The 19,800-nt window shown below is 41.1% G+C and overlaps 1 protein-coding gene across 2 annotated transcripts in view; it reads right to left on the bottom strand.

Annotated features, from left to right (window-relative positions):
* Positions 1-373: 373 nt before the first annotated feature.
* Positions 374-19,800, bottom strand: part of Unc5c (unc-5 netrin receptor C) — a 331,379-nt gene continuing 311,952 nt past the window's right edge. For both annotated transcript variants that reach the window (XM_057793455.1, XM_057793456.1), the window contains 4 exons: positions 16,985-17,134; positions 15,701-15,865; positions 7,641-7,819; positions 374-6,893 (listed from right to left, as the gene is read on the bottom strand). In XM_057793455.1, coding sequence (XP_057649438.1) covers positions 6,728-6,893; positions 7,641-7,819; positions 15,701-15,865; positions 16,985-17,134 — 660 coding nt within the window. In that variant the 3' untranslated portion in view covers positions 374-6,727. The remainder of the gene's footprint in view (positions 6,894-7,640; positions 7,820-15,700; positions 15,866-16,984; positions 17,135-19,800) is intronic.

Raw genomic sequence — 19,800 nt, 5'->3', positions numbered from 1 at the left:
TGAGTATAGATCCTGACCATGTTTATAATCTGCTCCAGAAAATATTGATGCAGGTGCTAGAAGATGCTACCTGTATTAACTGATCGCTGGCATTGGCTGCAAGCTTTCTCACACTCTCTGTTCAAGCTGCACTCAGACCAAGGAAACCAGAGTCTCTAAAGGTGGGTTGGATGCATTGGCCCAGAGATTGCAATGTGTAATGGTACCGGAGAAGGGTCCTTTCTAGAACTTCACCTTGTCAAGGAGGAAGGTTATGACTCTCATTGAAACAGGAGCCCCAAGGTATTTCAACTTACTTAAAAAATCCATGATAGTTCCCAACACGAAGTATTTCCATGTTACAAAGAATTAGAGCAGACATTCTCATTGCTTATAAATATAATTTATTACCTGTTTAAAAATTCTTTCTTACATTTTGTACATGTTGGCTGACAGAATAAATGCAGGCAATTTACAAACCAAGGGGACTGCAGGAAAATTGGGTGAGGCAACTGGGGAGAGAAAAGAGGCACACCCAACGCTGGTATCCCTCACCTCCACCACACAGCAAGGCGATGAGCGGAATGCTGCAGAGCACTCCTCTGCCACCAGGGGTCATTAGAAAAGGAATTGCATAGAAGATACAGCAAGACAGAAATCTATAACAAAGAAGTGTTCCATATCTGAGAAGCCAAGGTTGTGTTGTTTTTGCTAAAAAAAGAAAAACAGACAAAGCATAAACTTTTAACCTGATACTTATAAAGTTGAGCTGGTTGAAAGAAGACAGTACAAGGGTGACCCATCCTCTCTTTAGCAGAGAGCTGGGGATTGTTTTCTGATGAATATTGGTTTTCATCTTTAGAACAAAGAGGAAGGTTACTGGTTCCCTCCAGCTCAACATTAAGTTCAATACATACAACACCGTGATACCCAACACACACACGATGCACACACACACACACACAGTGATGATATTCCCTGCAACTTGGCTAAACACATTGACTGGAGGTTGAGGGCATTGCTACCCATAGTAGGTCTAGGAAAAAGTGAAAGAAGGCATACAAGTCTTATGTTCAAATGGCTCCTCTTTCTTTTCCAAGATCTGAAGGAAAATATGAAAGTCCATATGTATACAGTTACAGGTCCTATTAATGACTGCAGAAACACAAAACCGGCAAAGGCATTTTCTACTGGCTGTGGAGTTCTTGTTTTGTATGCTGCCTTAAAACTGGTTTAACATACAGCTCATCATGATGCTTTGATGTTGCCGCTTCATAGTGCTGAGTGAAGATCAAAGGCCAAGATCTCATCACCCTTAGGCTGCTGATCAGTGCAACCAGCCCACGGTTCACAGTCACCACTGCTGGGTGTCACCAGGCTCCATGGCATTAGGCCTTTGATATGGAAAGATGACACATGGTTTAGGCTAATATAAAATGGCCCAACAGTACTGTTGTGGGCAATTTATGATTCTTCCATAGCACAAATTCTCAAATCATATATAAAAAGCTGGTGCACCATAGCAAATAGCATGGCTGGTGGACAGTTGATTGTATTTCATACACTCTCTGGTTTTCCACTGAACAACTAGTGGGTTGGGCCATGACTGTCCTCATATATGGCAAGGACTTCCAGTTGAGTATTCTGGATGGTCTTGGGACAGATCCCTTTAGTATATATAGTTGAATATACTGAAGAATTGCAGGTAGTGTCTCATTGGGTTTGCCTGCTTTTATGTTTATGGAGTGTGTTTGTTTGTCCTGAGGATACTTCCCCAACCACATTAAATAGGCGTCTGACAGAAAATACTGTTGGTTGAAGGAGCCCATTACTATCCCACCACAGCTCAATAAAGAAAGCAGACAAGCCCAGTGAACGTTCTGAAGACTATGGCAGTAAGTTTTCAAAACAAGGGTGATGGCCAATAATACCAAAGGATCCATAGCTGCACTGTTAGTCTGAAGAGATACTCCACCCAGGCACCTGCAGGCCTTCTCCACGCTTACAAAGCAAGTGAGCCTAGTTGTCAGCTTTTTGGAAACAGTTATGACTTCATGTGGCTTATTTAGCCTATATGAACATGAACTTAACCAATTAGTATTGGTTATGATGTGTATATTTCCCATAGTCCCAATTCCATCAAAAAAATTGCTGGGGAACTGTCAAGGTGATCAGTATAAGCAGAGATAATACAAACACATCTCTCAGGGGCAGAGAAACACCATTTCATTGCACAGAAGGGAAGTTAGAAGGTTTTCAGTCAATGTCAGCTCAGTATGCTTTAAAAATACAAAAGCAATACAAAACCAAAGGAATAAGATAGTTGGTCCCACGAGGCACTCGGAAGGCAAAACCAGTTTTATTAACGAGATAATAATAAAAATAGTTTTCCTTTTGGGTCTATAAAATAAGATGCTCATTGGCCATTGTCATCTTTACAAATGACTTGTTTGAACAGTGATGTTCTAGAAGATTTGCCAAGCTTTTCAAAAAAGACGTCTCAAGCCTAATTCCACCCCCATCATGTTTCTGTAGTCCTCCTTTCTGCCACTGGCCTTGGATTTACACCAATATTGCCTTCTAAATGGATTGTGTGTCTGGAGCAATTGCTCAGGTCAAATTTGTGTTCATCTTGAAGACTTGGAACAAGTAAACCTTTTCTATTTTCATCACAACTCTCCAACATCCTTCTTGGGTTCTACATTGATTAGCCCCAGAGCATGGGCTGTGTGGATGTATGAATTCAGGGACAAGACATTGTCCTTATAAGTCCCCTTCATCCTGTGAGTGTGGAGGTGTGAGTGGCCCGAGAGCACAGCTGCCAGGTCCTCAACAGAGACACCCCAAGATGTAATACAAGAGCCTGCCTGCTTTTCTCCGGAAGTGACGTGTCCAGATCCCACCCTCCGAATGTTCCCTTTTCAATTTATTTTAGAAAAAAGATGTCTTTAAAACCATTGAATGTCTAGAATCTGAACTCTAGAAATCTAGAGGGTCCTCAATGTAGTCGTTGTGACTTTCCCTTAAAAAGTCTCTACTCTTTTATAGTGGAATGATTAAAAACTATAGAATCATAGCATATAAGAAAATAGCTAATAATACAGTTTGGTTCTGGACCTGTCATCCCCCCAAAGTATCCTTTCCTTCAAGAGATGAATTTGCTCAGGTGACGATGGATTCTTTGGATAGCAGAGGTAATGTGTCTGCTTTGAAGATCTGTGGCTCTGAGTTACTTGACCTATGCTTGTCATCATCATGTACACGGCTATCAAGTTAATTGGAATTAATGTCATGAGTAGAAAAATATGAGAACATGATGCCTCTGATGTTACATTCCTGATCTTAGAAGATCAGCATGATCTGAAGATCATTCTTCTTAATCAACAGCCACAATTTCCCTTTCTGCAGACACAACATTCTACAAGTACAAAGATTTTTAAAGCGGGTTCAATGGTAGATGCTTAAAAGAGAACCTATGAAAATAGTATCATGGATTTGAGGCTATCCTGAGATGCCTAGCGAGAATATATCTCGAAATATTAAATCAACAAAGCTCCCAAGGAGATGCCATGTGTTTGAGTGTGTGTAGTTGTGGGGCAGGGGAATCTCCTCAATGAATACAGTTTATGCTTCTAAAAGTTACTATTTTTGGAATTAAAAGATTTTAAATATGCAAAGCTCAATGGGATTCATAAATAAAAAAGACTTCAAAACCTCATATAGATTTTGTATAAAGTTACAGGAAAGTAGCTTAAGGTGTGTATGAGCAGGTAGATGATGTACTACAGAATTTTGAAATAGGTGACTTAACTGAATGGGTATTGAATAAAGAAGTTACACACTTGAAAGGAAAATTTCCCGATGTCTATTTGTCACGAATCTTTTGCCAAACTCAAGAGGTACTTACTCTCTGTTAACTTTTAGTATGCTGTATGTTAAACTGAGTAACTATGTTGTAGGCCACTAGATGGCACCATACACAAAAGATTAGTTTTTCTACCCACATTCATTGAGCACAGCTTTCCTCAAGGCTGTGTGGAAGCCAGGCATGCCGTAGAGGTAATGATGATGTTCCTTCTGAGATGAACTGTGGCAGGTGAACCTTGTGTGCCGGAGAGCAGTGATCTGACAACCGTTACTTTTTTCCAAAGGAAAATAGTGTACACATTTGATGTTGTATTTTCTAGTTTGGAAACTGTCATTCACATGACAGGAAGTAGTTTTATAACAAATGAGTACCTCATTAAGAGATCACTCATTCTCCCTTTCCTGTTAAAGGAGATAGAATAAAAAAGCAACTATCTCCAGATGCTTGAACATGATGACCCTCAAAAGCTTCCACGGTGTCACTCTGGTTGTATTTAATATTTCTCTTGGTGACTTAGCAGTTTTTGGGATAGATTAACCAGAATAGTAACACATTTGCTCCTCTCTATTTCTTACAAAGCTTTGAAGTTATAAAAAATATCCAGAACACAGCTCTAGGTTTTGATTTCTATAATGATTCCCAAATCCCAATACTGAAGAGGAATCTTCACATTTGTTTCAAGAGGCAGCAGTGCTCAGCTCTTTCTTCTTGCTTCTTAAGAGTATCTGTCTAAATTCTTAATAGTTAGAATCAACTCATTGTTATAGACATCAGTCAGTGAGCTTGTTTTAGAGTACAGAATTCCCCTTGGACCAGTATTTGTACATATGAATATTCTAATGGTTAAAGAATGAGAATATAGAATACATATCCAAAAGAGGATAAAAAACATGAATGAAGAGCATCCACAACTGTGTCCACAGTTCTTTAATGACCAAGACGGAAGAGTCAGAGAATATCGAGAAGTAACAGAAATAGGAGAGAAAATGGGCAAAATGATTTCTAACTGGAATCCATTCTGCATACTAGATACTTCCAGCCCCAAAGTATGCCACAGCCATGTTTTGAAGGCTCTGGTTTAAGGACATGGGTGCTCCCTTGTTTGGCTAACTGTGACTGGGGCTGCTAAGTTTTCATTCTCCATCTGCTGAATGAAGTTCATGATGGTTCTAAGGAAAACTCATAGTTTGTATCACTAACTTTTTGAGGATAAAAGAGCTAATTAAACTCTGTAAATACAACTGAATATTAAAGATTAATGATGGAAGAGAAACTGTACCAATTCCTTCAGCTGCATGGGTGCCTTGTAGAAATGGTCTTGAGATCCAGAGATCAATAAATGAGTGAAGTAGATTCACAACTATTTGGAAGGCTGGGTGTAGCCCTCCTCCCTCCAGAGGACAAGACAATGATAATAAAAGTATGCCATCTCTCAGTGAACAACAACATGCAACCATGATACAAGGAACCAAATAAATGTATGCAGGTTGAAGTAATCCCCTCTCAAGTCAATACTGTCTGAAAGATTGAATACATTCCAACAAAAGGCTGTGGGGATGAATGGTCCAGGCCAGTGTTTCTAATAGTCTTCAAACTGATGAACAAGACTGATGACATCACAATGGGAGTTTAGCATTCTGGAATCTTGAGATGATCAGATCTCACCCCATGGTTTACAGTTAAATAGTGAGCTACAGTGAGTTCTAATGTTTTTCCCTAAGGTCACACAGTCAGACAGTGACCAACTCCAGAATGATAATTGGTTTCCTGATTCCTAGTTCAGAAACTATTGCCCACAAACCACACTGTCTCTCAGATAATAGACCGCCACAAGATTAAATGAGCTTTACATAGAGAACCCTCCTCATGATAAGATTCAGAACAGAAAGACTGCCTTAACACGCTGCAAAAGCAGACAGCCAGCGAACATTTCAGTCTCTGTATTAAATGTCAAGGAACAAAGCCTATTGAACTAAACTTGTGACCACGCCCACCTCTTTAAGCAAGAAAGGGAGACAGGTCTAGTCAATACCAAATACTAACAGTACTGCTAACTAAAACAAAAGAAAAACTTTTTACTAGAATATTTGTAATAATCATCAATAATAATATTTTTAAAAAACACTTGAAATTGCATATTACAAACACATGTGGTACAGATGTTTGTGTGGAGGAACATGATCACTCTCTTCCCTGCAATGCTACAGCTCTGTTCCCAAAGTAAGCCAATTTGGTTACCTTATGGCATAAGGAATCTTAGTCATTTCTCCTTTTAGATTCTCCACTTCCCTGATACAAATGCCAACACTGGTCCGACAAGTTCCAGAAGCAGAACACTGATGGGAGGGTTATCTGAGACACTTGGTGTACACGATTTGTAGCAAAAGTCTGTGATTTCTCTGTAAATTACTAATCTGAAATAGACTCAACAAACTGTCCACAGCTTCAACTTCAAATGATTGGAACAAAAATAGAACAAGCCATGGACAGTGTCTGCATCCCTGTCCAATTAGATGTAAACAACGTTTGTAGAAACTGGGTTTGTTAAGAAAGTTTATCCATACATCTGGATAGCAATAAAAAGCGTTTCCTAGGAAACTGTAAGATCCTGTACCATACAGCATACAGCCCAACGAAGAGAAAATTAGATTGACTTCTAAATTCAAGGTACAAATTTACACAATTTTTCTTAACTCCCGTGGTGGTGCTGTCCGAATGAAGTGGGCGTGTACCTTGGTGGTTGTGTCTGTCCCCCACCTTTCCTGCTGTCATCTTGCCTGAAAAGTGCCTTGGTCCCATCTGGATTTCCTCCTCAGCTGTGGTTCCCCTGGACACAGACTCCCTGTGTGTAACTTTGTCCCTCAATTCCAGTATGGCCGGTCAATACTGCCCTTCTGCCGCTAAGGACGCTACTGTTTCATGTCTTCCCATTTCTTCCAGGACAGCTGCCAGCATGCTCAGGTTTCCATCTGGGAAGTTTTGTGCTTCCCAGAGATCCAGGATCACACCAGTTGGGCTTGATTTGGTGGCAAAGTAATTCAAGTACCTGCAATTCGGAATGGGAAAATATGCTAAAGGATGTGATTTACAGGGCTGTTTACAGTATGGTTTCTCCTCTGCTTCTGGGCCAAACCTGTCTTTCTTGAAGTAAGTATTTCAGTCCCCCTGTGGATTGTAGTGAACCCCACTAAATGATTGCTCTATACTTAATTAGATCAGCCCCAGACAGGGCACATGCTGTTTAACTTTGTTAACCTCAACTCTGAATAAGATAATTTAAGAGACAATGTGTCTGTAGGTTTTGTCCTAAACAGGAAATCAAGAGGCTTATGTTTTCTGTCCAGCTCAAGCTTTAATGATCTTTGACAGGTCATGCCACAGCTCTTGTTTGGAGGTGACAGCTACATTCTGCAAAGTAGATGCTCTTGGGGTCACTTCATAGCTTAATTCAAATGTTGTGTGAGCATGTAAATTATTCAGCCCACATTACGAATTCTTCAACTGGCGATGAACAATAATTACTGAATAGACATGATATTTAGGAGTACTTAGCACATGAGCTAGACAAATAGATTATGATAAATGTTATATAACCTAGAACTTCTCTTGGAACTGTTGGGAAGCATATGGTTCAAGGTGTAAAGGAACTTAATGCATACTTTAAGAATGAAAATGTAAACAGATATGTAGTGGGAAGAAAAAGAAACGGAATGCTTCTTCCTATCTAACTGTTTTCAGTACTGGAGACCTTTGCTAATAAAAGCAACAGGTCCAGAAGCCTGGACACACTCACCTGTCCAGTTTGAGTTTATGGGCCAGCATCCTCCAGTCATGGCCTCTTGTCTGGGGGGCATCCAGGCTGCTGCACAGCTTCTGCCGGATAGGTAGAGGGATGCTGAAAGCACTAGGTCCTGTGACAGTGGTGATGGTGCTTGCAGGATCCAGCAGAGGCAAATCGATGCCAGTAGGTTCCTGTAGGAACAGCATGACTTCATTTTCAGAAGACAAATGCAATCCCTGTTGAATCAGTCAACATAATGCTTGACTCTCAGTAAACTGAGATAGAGACAGAGAGTGAGCTCTGTTCTCTTCAGGGAGGACAGTTTCTTCCTGGCCTGGAAGTAGTGGGTTACTATTGGCAGTTGGGAAGCAGAAGTGGGGTGGCATTTGGAGGTAGTTTTGCATAGCCTGTTGTATTCAGGGGTCATTGCTCAGGGCTAGGCAGGAGAGAAGCTCTGGTGAGATTTCATGATTGTTCCTCTGATGAGACTCTCCAGGAGAGAAGGGGGATATCTGTGTTCCAGGTGTAGGTGTTGGAAATGTTCAAAGGGGAAGTTATTTCTAAATGAATAAATAGATCTGAGATGAGGAAGAACTTCTGGAAACCATCTAACCCTGAAGGCATCCCTGGGTAAACACTCAGGAAACTCCATCTAGCCCTATGAAGGTGGCTCCCTTCGGTTCTTGCTTGATAAAATGGGACAAGGCTAAGAGATACCAAATTAAGACGAACTTTTTAAAAAGAAAATGGTAAACACAGAATATTGCTTTTGGGCAAGCCACTAATGGTGTCCTCTAATTGCTGAACTTGCTTGCTTATTTTTTTAATCCAATTTTAGTAGCAAAAACCATAAATTGTCTCTGAGAAGAGTTTCAGCTCATAAAACAGCATAAATGCAAAAATCTAAATTTCATCGGCAAGAGAAACTCTAATCATTTTCTTATCATTTCTGCTTGTCTGAAAGCAAGAGGAAATGCTGCCTGGGAGCAGGCATGGCTAGACTGTGGGCTGAAGCTCAGAACAGGAAATCTCCTGAATCTGCTTTAAATGTCCATCCCCTCCTCTTTTTCTCCTCCCCTTCCTTCTTTAGAGCAGGTAACTCCTTGGTGTGCACATCTAGTTGCTGGAGGAAACACTAACCCCAGAGGTCTGGCCATCAGGAAGTCTGTGATATCTGGCTAAGTGCTCAGCCTAGGGGTGAACACCACTGCTGTCTGGGCCCCATGTCCTGCCTTGATTCTGATGTCTCTGCAGACTTGTCAGTGCTGGGGCTTTGAGGGACAGGTGGCATCTCAACTGGCAGCCTCCTAAGTGTGGGCCACAGTGTGGTCTGCTGTTTTGGGGATCAGCAGCCAGTGCTGATTTTTCAACTCCTATAATTCTTCTGGATAGGGCTTGTTAAGGAGTTCGGGAACATTTTTTTTTTTAAATCACATAATATACACAATAGTGTTGGCTGTGATCAACATATCAGGGCTCAAAATCCATAGCTTGGCAAACAGATGCCATTGGCTCCTCTGTGTTAGCTTTGGCTCCATGGTTAGACTGTGGGCTGAAGCTCAGAAGCTTCCAGCAGGATTAGAAAGCTCTGATGAGACTCACAACCTGCAGCTCTTTCCCTGCAGGCACAGTGCTCTGCCAAGAAGCATGAGTTCATAACTTCCAGGGTCACGGAGCTTCAAAAAGGCAAGCAGAGTGTCACTGGGGGCCTGTAGCAATGCTTACTAGTGGATTCATGTTTGAGATGTTAGAATTTAAGCGTCGCAGCCCATATATTGGACACAGCAGTATGCATGGGTAAATTAGAGGAGCCCCACACTATTGTCCCAGTTTAGACACCTCGCCCAGGTTCAAGTCTACTTACTTTATGGGAAATTACAGTCATGACTACTCTTTAGGCCTGGAAGGGAAATCTACCAGTCCCTCAAGTACCTGATTATCCTTGGGTAACACGGAAGGTAAATGTCTCAATAGGGGCAAATTGGCTTATGTAGCACACTGACTCTTGTCCCCAGAGTCTCCTTATCATTGTTGCGCACATTATCTTCCTACTGTTTGCCTGTTTGCCACCGTGCACTCTAGTCCTGCTGTGCTCCTACAGTGCTCACTCCTGTGCCCTACTCTCCTCCACCCCTCTCGTATTCCTTCACTGAGGGAAGTGTTTAATGTCCTTTAGCTCACATGAAGTTCCAATTTTCAAATTTTGCCCCCATGTATAGGCATGTATGTGTGTCTTGTAGTTGGAGGTGGTTCTAGCTGTCAATTTTTGCCCCATTTCCTGTGATTTTGGCTTCCTATCCAGAAAATTCAGCACCTTTACCAAGGTTTTGAGTTGTTTTCACTGTTTTCTTCCAGTAGTTTCAAGGTTTCAGGTCCAAACCCTTGGGTTTTGTTCCAATTTGGTTTCGTTTTTTGTAGAGGATGAGGAATGAGGAGGATTATGTCTCAGTCTTCTTCATGTGTTGGGTTTACCCAACACCATTTATTGAAGAGGTTGTTGTCAGTCCAGTGTGCATCTTTGGTGCCTCTTTTGAGAAGTATCTGGGTATAAACTTATGTATGTATTTCTGAGATGCAATGAGTTTGACTGGTTTATGTGTCTGTGTGCTGACAGTGCATTGTTTGATCTTCTATGACGTCACAGCATATGTTAAAATCAGGGACTGTGATGCCCCCAGTTTTGCTCTCTTCACTTAGCACTGCTTTAGGTACTTTAAATATTTATTTTTAATCCTTATGAATTTTATGGTGTGTTGAACCTGAAGGCTACTCTGGGTAGTATAGTCATTTTAAGAACGTTAATTTTTCTGATACATGGACATAGGAGTTTTGTTCATCTTGTATGTGTGTGTGTTGTTCATTATATTTCATTAGTGCCTTGAGCTTTTCATTGTTGAAGGTTTTACTGCCTTCATTAAGTTTACCCATTATATTTTTTCCTTCTTTGGCTAATGTAAACCAAATGTAGTCATGATTTCTTTCTGAAGTTCATCATCATCATTGATAAGCAATTGATTTTTGCAAGTTTTGTATCTGACTACTGAAATTATCAATTATAATACTCTCTGGAGTCTGTTTTTCTGTGGATAAAATTGTACCACAAGTATAAGGGAGACTTTAAGTTTTCCTTTCCTCTTTGTCTTTTCCTCCTTTCCTCTTGCCAAATTGCTCTGGACAAACTTCTTGTATTATGCTAGGTAAGAGATATAAGGGTAGATATCTATATATTTGCTCTGTCTTAGAAGAAATGCCTTCAGCTTTTCCCTAATCAGTATGATACAATTGTGAGTTTACCATACATAATCTTTTATGCTCAGGTATGCTCCTTCCATATATAACCTGTTCAAGGTTTTTTTTTTAATATGTAGAGTTGTTGAATTGTGTTATGCCTTTCCTACATCAGAGATGTTTATATAATTTACATCCTTTATTCTATCCATATAATAGATGATGTATAGATTACACATACTAAGTCATCCTTTCATCTCTGAGATAAAACCTCTTGATCAGAATTTTTTTGAGAATTTTTGTGTCAGTTTTGTCATAAGTAATTGTCGACAGTTATGTGTATATCTTATTGTCTTAAATGGCAATTCTGGTGTCACAGAATCAGCTTACAAAAGTACCCTCTATTGAAAACTGTGGAATAGTTTGAGAGGTATTGGCATTAGTTTTTCTTTGATGTGGTATTACCCTCTGTATGCTGTGACTATCATTGGTTAATAAAGGAACTGCATTGGGCCTAGAGCAGAGCTATAGGGGACCAGAGCTAGACAGGGAAAACTAAACTGAATGCTGAGAGAGAAAGGGGCAGAGTCAGAAGCCATGGAGCTGTGGCTGGAGACAGACATGCTGAAACTTGTTTGGTAGGCCACGGCCTTGTGGTGATGCACAGATTAATGGGGATGGGTTAAATTAAGATGTAGGAGTTAGCCCAAAAGAAGCTAGAGCTAATGGGCCAAGCAGTGATTTAATCAATACAGTTTCCATGTGATTACTTCAGGTCTGAGCTGCCAAGCAGCTGGAAAATAACTAGCAGCCTTTTTTTGACACTTCTTTGAAAGTTTACTCACTAGTTCTTATTAAGCAGTAAGGGGTATATACACCCCCTGCCTAGGGCTGCATGGAGCCCCAGAGGTGAAGGTGGAAATTGAACTCTAATTCTTCTAAGAACAGGGGAACCCTACAATTCTGCTTCCTTCACTCCATAATCTGATCCCATCCCAGACTGGATGGACTATGACTTCCTTTGGTCTCTTAAATTTCTCAGCAGGCAGAGTATTTTATTTGTTGTTTTGTAAACAGGTTCCCCTATGGTGTTGAACTCACACTGTGACTTGTACATTGAATTTACTCAATTACTGTTTGCTGAAGTGGAACGAAATGCTTTTTCCATGGTAGGGGGACAATGAAGCCCATTTCTGAGCTCTCCTGTAGATTGGTGTGTTAGGCTTCCTTCCAACTATGAATAAGGTCTTGATTCTTCCCATTGGTAAACCTTGAAGACTATAATGGCCATGGATCTAAAGTAGCCATGGATCTCAGGATACTCTCTCACATTCAACTCATTGTGTGGAGTAAGGAGCCAGCACTATTTTATGCATACATTGCCATAACACCTAACCTGACTACTCTGCCTATGGCATTCTGTGTCTATGAAGCATGCTCTATACTACTCTTATACTGAAAGTATACTTATATCATACCTTTAAGGGAATCAGAAAAATACATGTACACATTTATGTCTAAATTCCACATAATAATTTCAGTTGCTATGAGTTTTTCCTTTACTTTCCAGGTAAAAGTAGAGATTATTCTCACAGAATGTTTATTACAGTAATCTTTTATGATATCGGTACCATCTGCTTTTGATGTTATAATTCTCTTAGTTAAACATATGATTTTTCAACATTAACAAAACATCTGTTCCGGGTGATCACACACATTCTATGCATCACACATGTGCTCTACTACTGGACTGAATCTCCAGCTACACCCTTAGGTGGATGGTGATTTTCTTCATATAGACTATGACAGTCATGAAACCCCTTTACATCTTAAGATTATTTATTTATATTTAATGTATATGAGTGTTTTGTCTATATGTATGTGTGTGCACCATTTTGTACACAGAGGTCCAGGAGTATAGAAAAGAACATTAGATTTCCTGGAACTGGAGTTACAGATAGTTATGAACTGCATTATAGGTACTGGACTTGCACACACGTCTCTGGCAAGAGCAGCTCTTAGCCCTGAACCATCCCTGCAATCTGAGTAGTATCTTCTTTTTTGAGAAAAGGGCATCTGATACCTTGGCCTCCAGTGTATCCCACAGATTAGGGGGCAATGCCTACTAAAGCCAGTTATTCCAATAACAAGAATGGTGGATATGATCATGTGCCATGTAGCAAGTTATATTTATGACAGTTCTTAAAAACCCACATATTGAATTTTCCCAACAGCACTAATGAGCAATGGTATGCCAGGTTCAGCATCAGTAAATGATAAAGGGGAAGATATTTGGGTACCTTCCCAGTGGACTGTCTACTTGGGACTTTAATGTGATAGGCCTTTGTGTACAGCTACAATGACATCAAAGCCTACAGCAAAATTCCACGAGTTTCTTCCTTCTCTGTACCATATTTTCACTTTGGGCAATGTTGTCACCCCATCTGAGTCTAAAGAAACAAAAAGTGAAATATCTTTCATAATTATTTTCATCTTGATATTCATTCGCCCCAGTATTTTAGGTTTTTGGGCATTTTCCTTCTTAAACTTCCTCTCTGCAGTTAGAGGCCTTCAAGGACTATCTGGTAAAGGGAATATAGGAAGCTTCTGAGAAAACCATGGTGTGTGCTCTATACAGCCTGGTCTCTGTGGTGGGCACAAAGTTCTGCTCCAGGCTCAAGAGGCCCCAAGTTGTGCGCTTTTATAAATGACTGCCGGTGAATGACCTCATTAGTAGGTGGCTAGTGGGGAAAGGCAGCATATTCCTAAGAAGACAGATCACTCTGGGGGTTATGATATTGGAAATAGGACCCCTTAGAACCTGTTCCCTTGCCTTGTGGTGGAAGGAGCAAGGCTCAGAGGAAGGTAACCACAGATGAAGCCTTTTCTCTGTATTAGTTTGTGAACCATGCGGGATCTTGTCTCTGATGAGGACTTGGGTCACTGGACTCCTCAGAGCCCTTTATTAATCCATATAGAGCCTCATATTGCTCTACCATCAGTGCCCGATCCCTACTCCCTCCTCCTAAAATCCAACCTGCTTTCAAATGCAAACCACAATGGTGGAGCTCAGTGACCCAGAAGGACAAGCTGTAGAGTGCCCCTTAATCCCCAGTGTCTTCCCCAGTCTGGTCTCTTCTTCCATCCTCAGTAACTTTGCTTGTCTGTCACACATGGGCAAATGACTGGCGCGTGACTACAGGGTTGGCCTCTGAGCTGTCTGCCAAGTTGCAAAACCAATAATCTTTTCTCCGTGTTGGCACCAGAAACAAGTCCTTAAGTTGTGATCACACTTTGCAAAACTGCCCTTTCTGTGTGTGAGGAGCTAGCAGCTTGGTGGGGGAGAACTCGGAGCAGCTCTCATTTCTTTGTGGCTGCATCTGATCCACCTTTTCAGTGCACAGCAAATGTTCATGCTGAACAGAAAGCATGCATCAAAGGGCCAGACTCCTCACCCCCCTCCAAAATTCCACAGCCTTTGTTGTCACAGGAGCTGGGTGGTTATTGAACTTTGCAGACCTGCTGGGCCAGGAAAGTGAAAACACCCTCCGAAGCCAGCAGGGGTGGTGCTGTGTGCCTGGGAGATAGGGCTGTGCATCCAAAGGCCCGGCGGTTGCCATGGCACCCTGACACAGAGATCATTCCTTATGAATGTCACTGAGGTCTGTGACTAAAGTTGTTTATGAGTCAAAAGTCTCATGAAACTACAGGAGCAGAGGATGACTGCACCTCACAGGCTGTGGGAAAGAAGATTGGAGCTTCAGTGAGCTCACATGCTTCCCCCCACCACCCCCGCCTCATTTGCTAAGGAAGATCATCTTTAAATAGGACATGTGGCGCAAGACAGGCTGAACAGACTGACATTGCAGTCATCACTATGCACAAGACAAAAAAGTATTTTAAATCATACACTGTTGGCTGTAGTTATCCTAGGCTTTGTGGCTCAGGCAGCAGCATGGAGCTGAGCTCCAAGGGGCCACGAGGGGCAGCTTTCTGACCATTTGGCTTATTCTTCATCCTTTGTTCCTCCAACATGAAGGCTTGCCGCTTTTCAAACCATAGTCTTTGCATCCAAGGGGACAGAGAAGGTCATGGGTACCTCCTCTTTCCTTACAGGGAGTTTTGAAATAACAGCAACTATTGTTACTGCTGGAATATGAATGTATAAAAATGCCCAGCTGAGTGTGTGAAAATCATAACAGAGAAAGGCAAAAGTGACAGCAAGGAAGGGTATGGATTTTCTTCTATTCCTGGAGTATCTTCTCCACCCTGAGAGAAAGGGCTTATCCTCTGATATTTGGAGATTGAGGTGAGAAAAAGAAAAGAGACCAAAAGCTCTCTCCTTTCAATGTGGAGAAAATTGGGGGAGCATACACTGCTCTTTTCCTTCACCCCACCCAGTAGGATAGGACTAGGACAAAATCAGAAGTCCCTATGAAAGAAAGGAGGAGCAGTTGACAGATGCTGGCGGAAAGTGCCATGTGTATGCCACTAAAACCTTGCATTTGAAGTTCAGACCCCACTGTGTTTGTCTCTTAGTGTTTTAAAAGGTGGTCCCACTATGTGACCATGGTTTGCTTGCAACCAACTATTTAGGCCAAGCTGGATTTAAATTTAAAGCAAATCTCAGAAGTGCTGGGGATTACAGGATTTTGCTGCCATGTCTTATTCTTAGACCTCTTTTTGAAAGTTATATAATGACTCTTAAATGGGTAGTATAAGAAAACTTTGTTTTGGTAAGCAATTCCTCTCCCAGTTGCATTAAACACTTGGGAAGTCCTCCACATTGCTTCCACAGAGAAAGTCTCCCCAAGCCCCTGCCCACGATTTCGAGAATGTCTTACCTCTGACACGGTGCAGTTGAGCTGGAAGATCTGCCCTTCTCCTTCCACCTGCCTCACACAGAGTTTGCAAACCAGCTCCACTGTGTTCAGGCTGAGTCTTTCCAGGGTGAAGGTGCAGTGGAGGTTTCTTTGCGAGCCACTCCAGATGTGGTAAAATGGAATTTCCTGGGAGATACAAGGATGGTAACCACAAATAAGAAATGCTGAAAGTTTTCATCAAACACTGCTTCTTCTCGGTATTCACCTTATCCGATCTCATGACTACTCTACATACAAATACGGCCTCACCTCTCTTCACATAAGAAAACACAAGTACAGAGAGGTTAAGTAACACCCAATGTGGGACAGTGAGGAAGTGGATGTGTTGAGCCTGGAACCCATATAAGCAAGTTCTAGAATCAACAACTAACCAGGCTGCCTGCCTCTCATTTAGAAAAACAGCCATTGTAGATGAGAGTTTTTAAAAGCCTAGAAAGTTCCTAAATTTTTAAAAAAGCTTAAAAAGTTCCTAAAATAAATCCTTCACACTCCATCTCTCATTAAAAGGAATCCCTGGTGTGACATATTGGAGCACAGCAAAGCTAGCCACAGGGTGCACTGCTGATTTCACATCTTTTCATGCCTCTAGCCTCCCTTTGCCCAGGGAAGGGGCAGCTAAGGCTTGCTCCAGTTGGAAATCGGTCACCACAGAGAAGTCCTTGGCCTAAAATGCACCAAGCCAATACTAGATACTCACTTGTAATCATCTGAACTACTTTATAGTGCTAATCCTACTATACTCTTGTGACAATTAAGCCAAGGAGAAGACTCATGAAAGAAGCCAGTGTAGACTGAGGTTCTGGTGCAAATCCAGAACTAATGAGTGACAGTGTGTCATGTCACTGATGTACCCCCACTCCCCAATCTCTGGCTCCTGCAGTGGGCAGGTGTTCTAGCTAGCAAGGTGGATGGAAGCCAAGTGTTCATTAGATAGGGTAACAGTGTCCCATTTCCTCTTGTGGGTGCATTTGAGGCGGTTCCTATTAATATAGTGAATGGTTACATTGAAAATAAGTTTACTAAAATGAAAATAACAGTAAAATTATGTTAAGAAGAATACTTTAGAATCCATTCCTTTAAATGTGCTTATTGGGCATTTTTCAAGAATGCTGGAAACATACTGTTTTGGAGAAATAAGTGTTGACATGGGAGTAATTCTAAGAAAGGAGATATCTTAAGACTATACATCTCAGCCATCTGCCTTAAATCTGTATCCATGCAGCTAGTGCCTCTTGGTAGCCTCACCTGATACTTAGCCAGCAATTTGCTTTTCCATAGGGAATGGGCGATGTCATGAATCGACAGGCGCAGGTTGTGGATGCTGCCTTTAAAATGAAGAGCCTTGGGTTCTTCTAGGAGCTGTCCTCCCATCTGCCTCTCCAGCTGTAGAACTTCCTAGAACACATCCCAAACCAAGGCATGTTATTGGTTGATCTGCCCAATTTCCATCAGACCTCTCAGTAAGTAAATGTGTTCGTCCACCATGTCTTTTGGAGAGCATATTTTACTTAGGCAAGGCCATGAATGCAGATCTGAGACTCTCACTATGAAGCCATGGTCATCTTGCATGGAAACAGGCCCCACTGATATGCAGCCTATAGAATTTGCATCACACTGTATGGGAGAAAACTAAGCAGGTTTTGTTTGTTTTTGTTGGCAAGAATAAGAGACCGATATTGAAGATGGGAAGACATGTTATACAAAAAAAAATGATAGAAATGCAAGTACACAGATAAGAAATCTTTTCATTGAAATTTGAGGGAAAGGGCACACACACATGTATATGTATATATATATAGTGTATATATGTCTTCTGTTACAGAAAAATATTTGGATACAGATAGTAAAGATTTTAAGCAACAGATTCTGAGCTAAACAGTTATCCAATTAAAGTTTAAAAGTTTAAAAAAAAAACCTCATCTCTCAAAAATTTTAGGTGAAGAAACATACTTCATCCCTCAGTATAAAGATGTAAGAGAAAGACAAAATTTATACCCACTTCCATCCTTCAAGCTACTTAATGGTACTTAATGAAGCATTTCCAACTACAGCTGAAATTATCCAAACAACATCACACCATAAGTTATCAATATCAATGCACAAAGCGAACCACTCTTATACTTCACTCCTCTCGTGCTACCAGAGTTTTGATGATTAGAAGATCATGTAATTTATGACCTTTTAAAAGTGGGGATCCAGGAAAATAATGATATTTGTACATAATATAAAGCAAAATATGGCTGTCTTTTTTGGTTATATTTCAGCAAATAAGAGGGATTTCAAGAATGCAGGAATTCAGAATGCCATCTGCAAGCACTGGAGAACAACCATGGTATGAAACACAGAGAACCACAAATACAGTGGACAAGTTGGATCCATGTTGCTAGGTCCCCAGCGATGCATGTGCTTTGCCTTTGTCAAATGAATGCTGAACCACTCTATGGCCATCTCATCACTGTTGAGCTCACCAGCGTCCCGGGTAAGACGCAAACAATTTGATGAAACTGTGGCTTCCTGAGTTCTTAGCTTGCATCACCAACTCCTGAAAGGTCCTTTGAGGCATAGGAAATACCAGGATAATGGGGAACATGGTCTCAGATTGGGAGTCCTTTAATTAGTGTCTAATGGAAGCCATGAGGCAAGACCCCTCTGGCACAGAGAAGTGTGTGGTCCAGCTGTCTGACAGTATTGACCTACTCTCTTCCATGGCTGGAGATGAGTAGCTATTACTTTTGACAGGAGCTGAGCATTCAGCTAGCCACCCTGACACTAAAGCCATGTTACTGTGTCCTGAGTCTTCTGTGCTTACTACAACAGACCCCCAGATCCCCAGTAGGACCTCTGGACCCAGTCAGCTCACAATTACACATAGCTGCTCTCCCAGTATACCTTCCCTGACACTGCACACCCTATTCTCTGACAAGAATCCGTTGACAGTTTGTGGAATGGGGAAAGAGAAGTGAGGGTTAATTGCAGTTGCTTCTGCTTCAGCAGGAACACATAATGAGCTTATGCTGATCATGTTCAGTGTCTATTTAGCATAATATAGAAAGCTGATGTTCCCAGTGAACCTGGCACCTGACAAATTCTAAAGCTAAAATGATGTTTGTTTATAAGCCATTAGAAGAAAAGAAACATAATTAGAAATCTTTGAGATTACAGTCATGCCAATCAATCAGTTCTAGCTTCTTTCCAGTATGCCCTAATTACCTCATCAAGACATCTAAAGAGCAATCGATAGTAATTATCTGATTACTATAGATCTTCATTACATCCAAATTATCTCCCTGGGATGTCTGAAAGAAGATGCATTGTATTCTGGGAGGTAATTGTACCCAACAATGTAGAATGCATACTCCATCCCTACAATCAACATAGAATGCCAGAAGACAGCACCTTATCATTATCAGTTTTCTTGGCAAGATGGACCACCTAACAAAATCTTAGCCTGTTGGCCATGACCTTGAAGTCAAGAAATCCAATGCCACATTTTGAATGCAAAGCCTGGTTGGAGTCAGCCCAAGAATAAAGCTCAGTGTTTCGTTTCTCAGAAGTCATGCTAGGGCATTCTCCCTTGTGAGGAGTGGGTCTGTAGTGGCTTGGTGAAACCCTCACAAAGAGATAAAAATGAACAAAGTACCACTTTGTGGCAGTGGACCCAAAGATACAGTTTCTGATATTATTTTGTTCTCCATCTCTCCATCAACCAGGGGCCCATAGTAAGCTGTTGTGCAGAGCTAGAATACAACCTCTGGCACAGTCCTATTAGTAAGATAATAGTTTGTATCATCTACCAATCAAAAACTGATTGTGCATGTTGTATTAATTTCTTTACAAATTATAAACCCATATTTATACATTGATATACTAATGTTATCAGGAAAAAATTATAAGCTGAGATCACTAAGCACAGAAGCACTAATATTAATCCTTTGTTGGCCCATGTGGCAATTGGCCTGGGGAGTATGAATTTGATCTCTACCTTAGAGATAGTTAGTGTGAGCAACTGTCCTCACATCAAGATCTGAGTGAGAAATTAGCTCATGAATAAATATCTCAGT

The sequence above is a fragment of the Chionomys nivalis genome, chromosome 18 (genome assembly GCF_950005125.1).
Source record: "Chionomys nivalis chromosome 18, mChiNiv1.1, whole genome shotgun sequence".
NCBI classification, from domain to species: domain Eukaryota; kingdom Metazoa; phylum Chordata; class Mammalia; order Rodentia; family Cricetidae; genus Chionomys; species Chionomys nivalis.
This window is presented reverse-complemented; position numbering and strand designations above follow the sequence as displayed.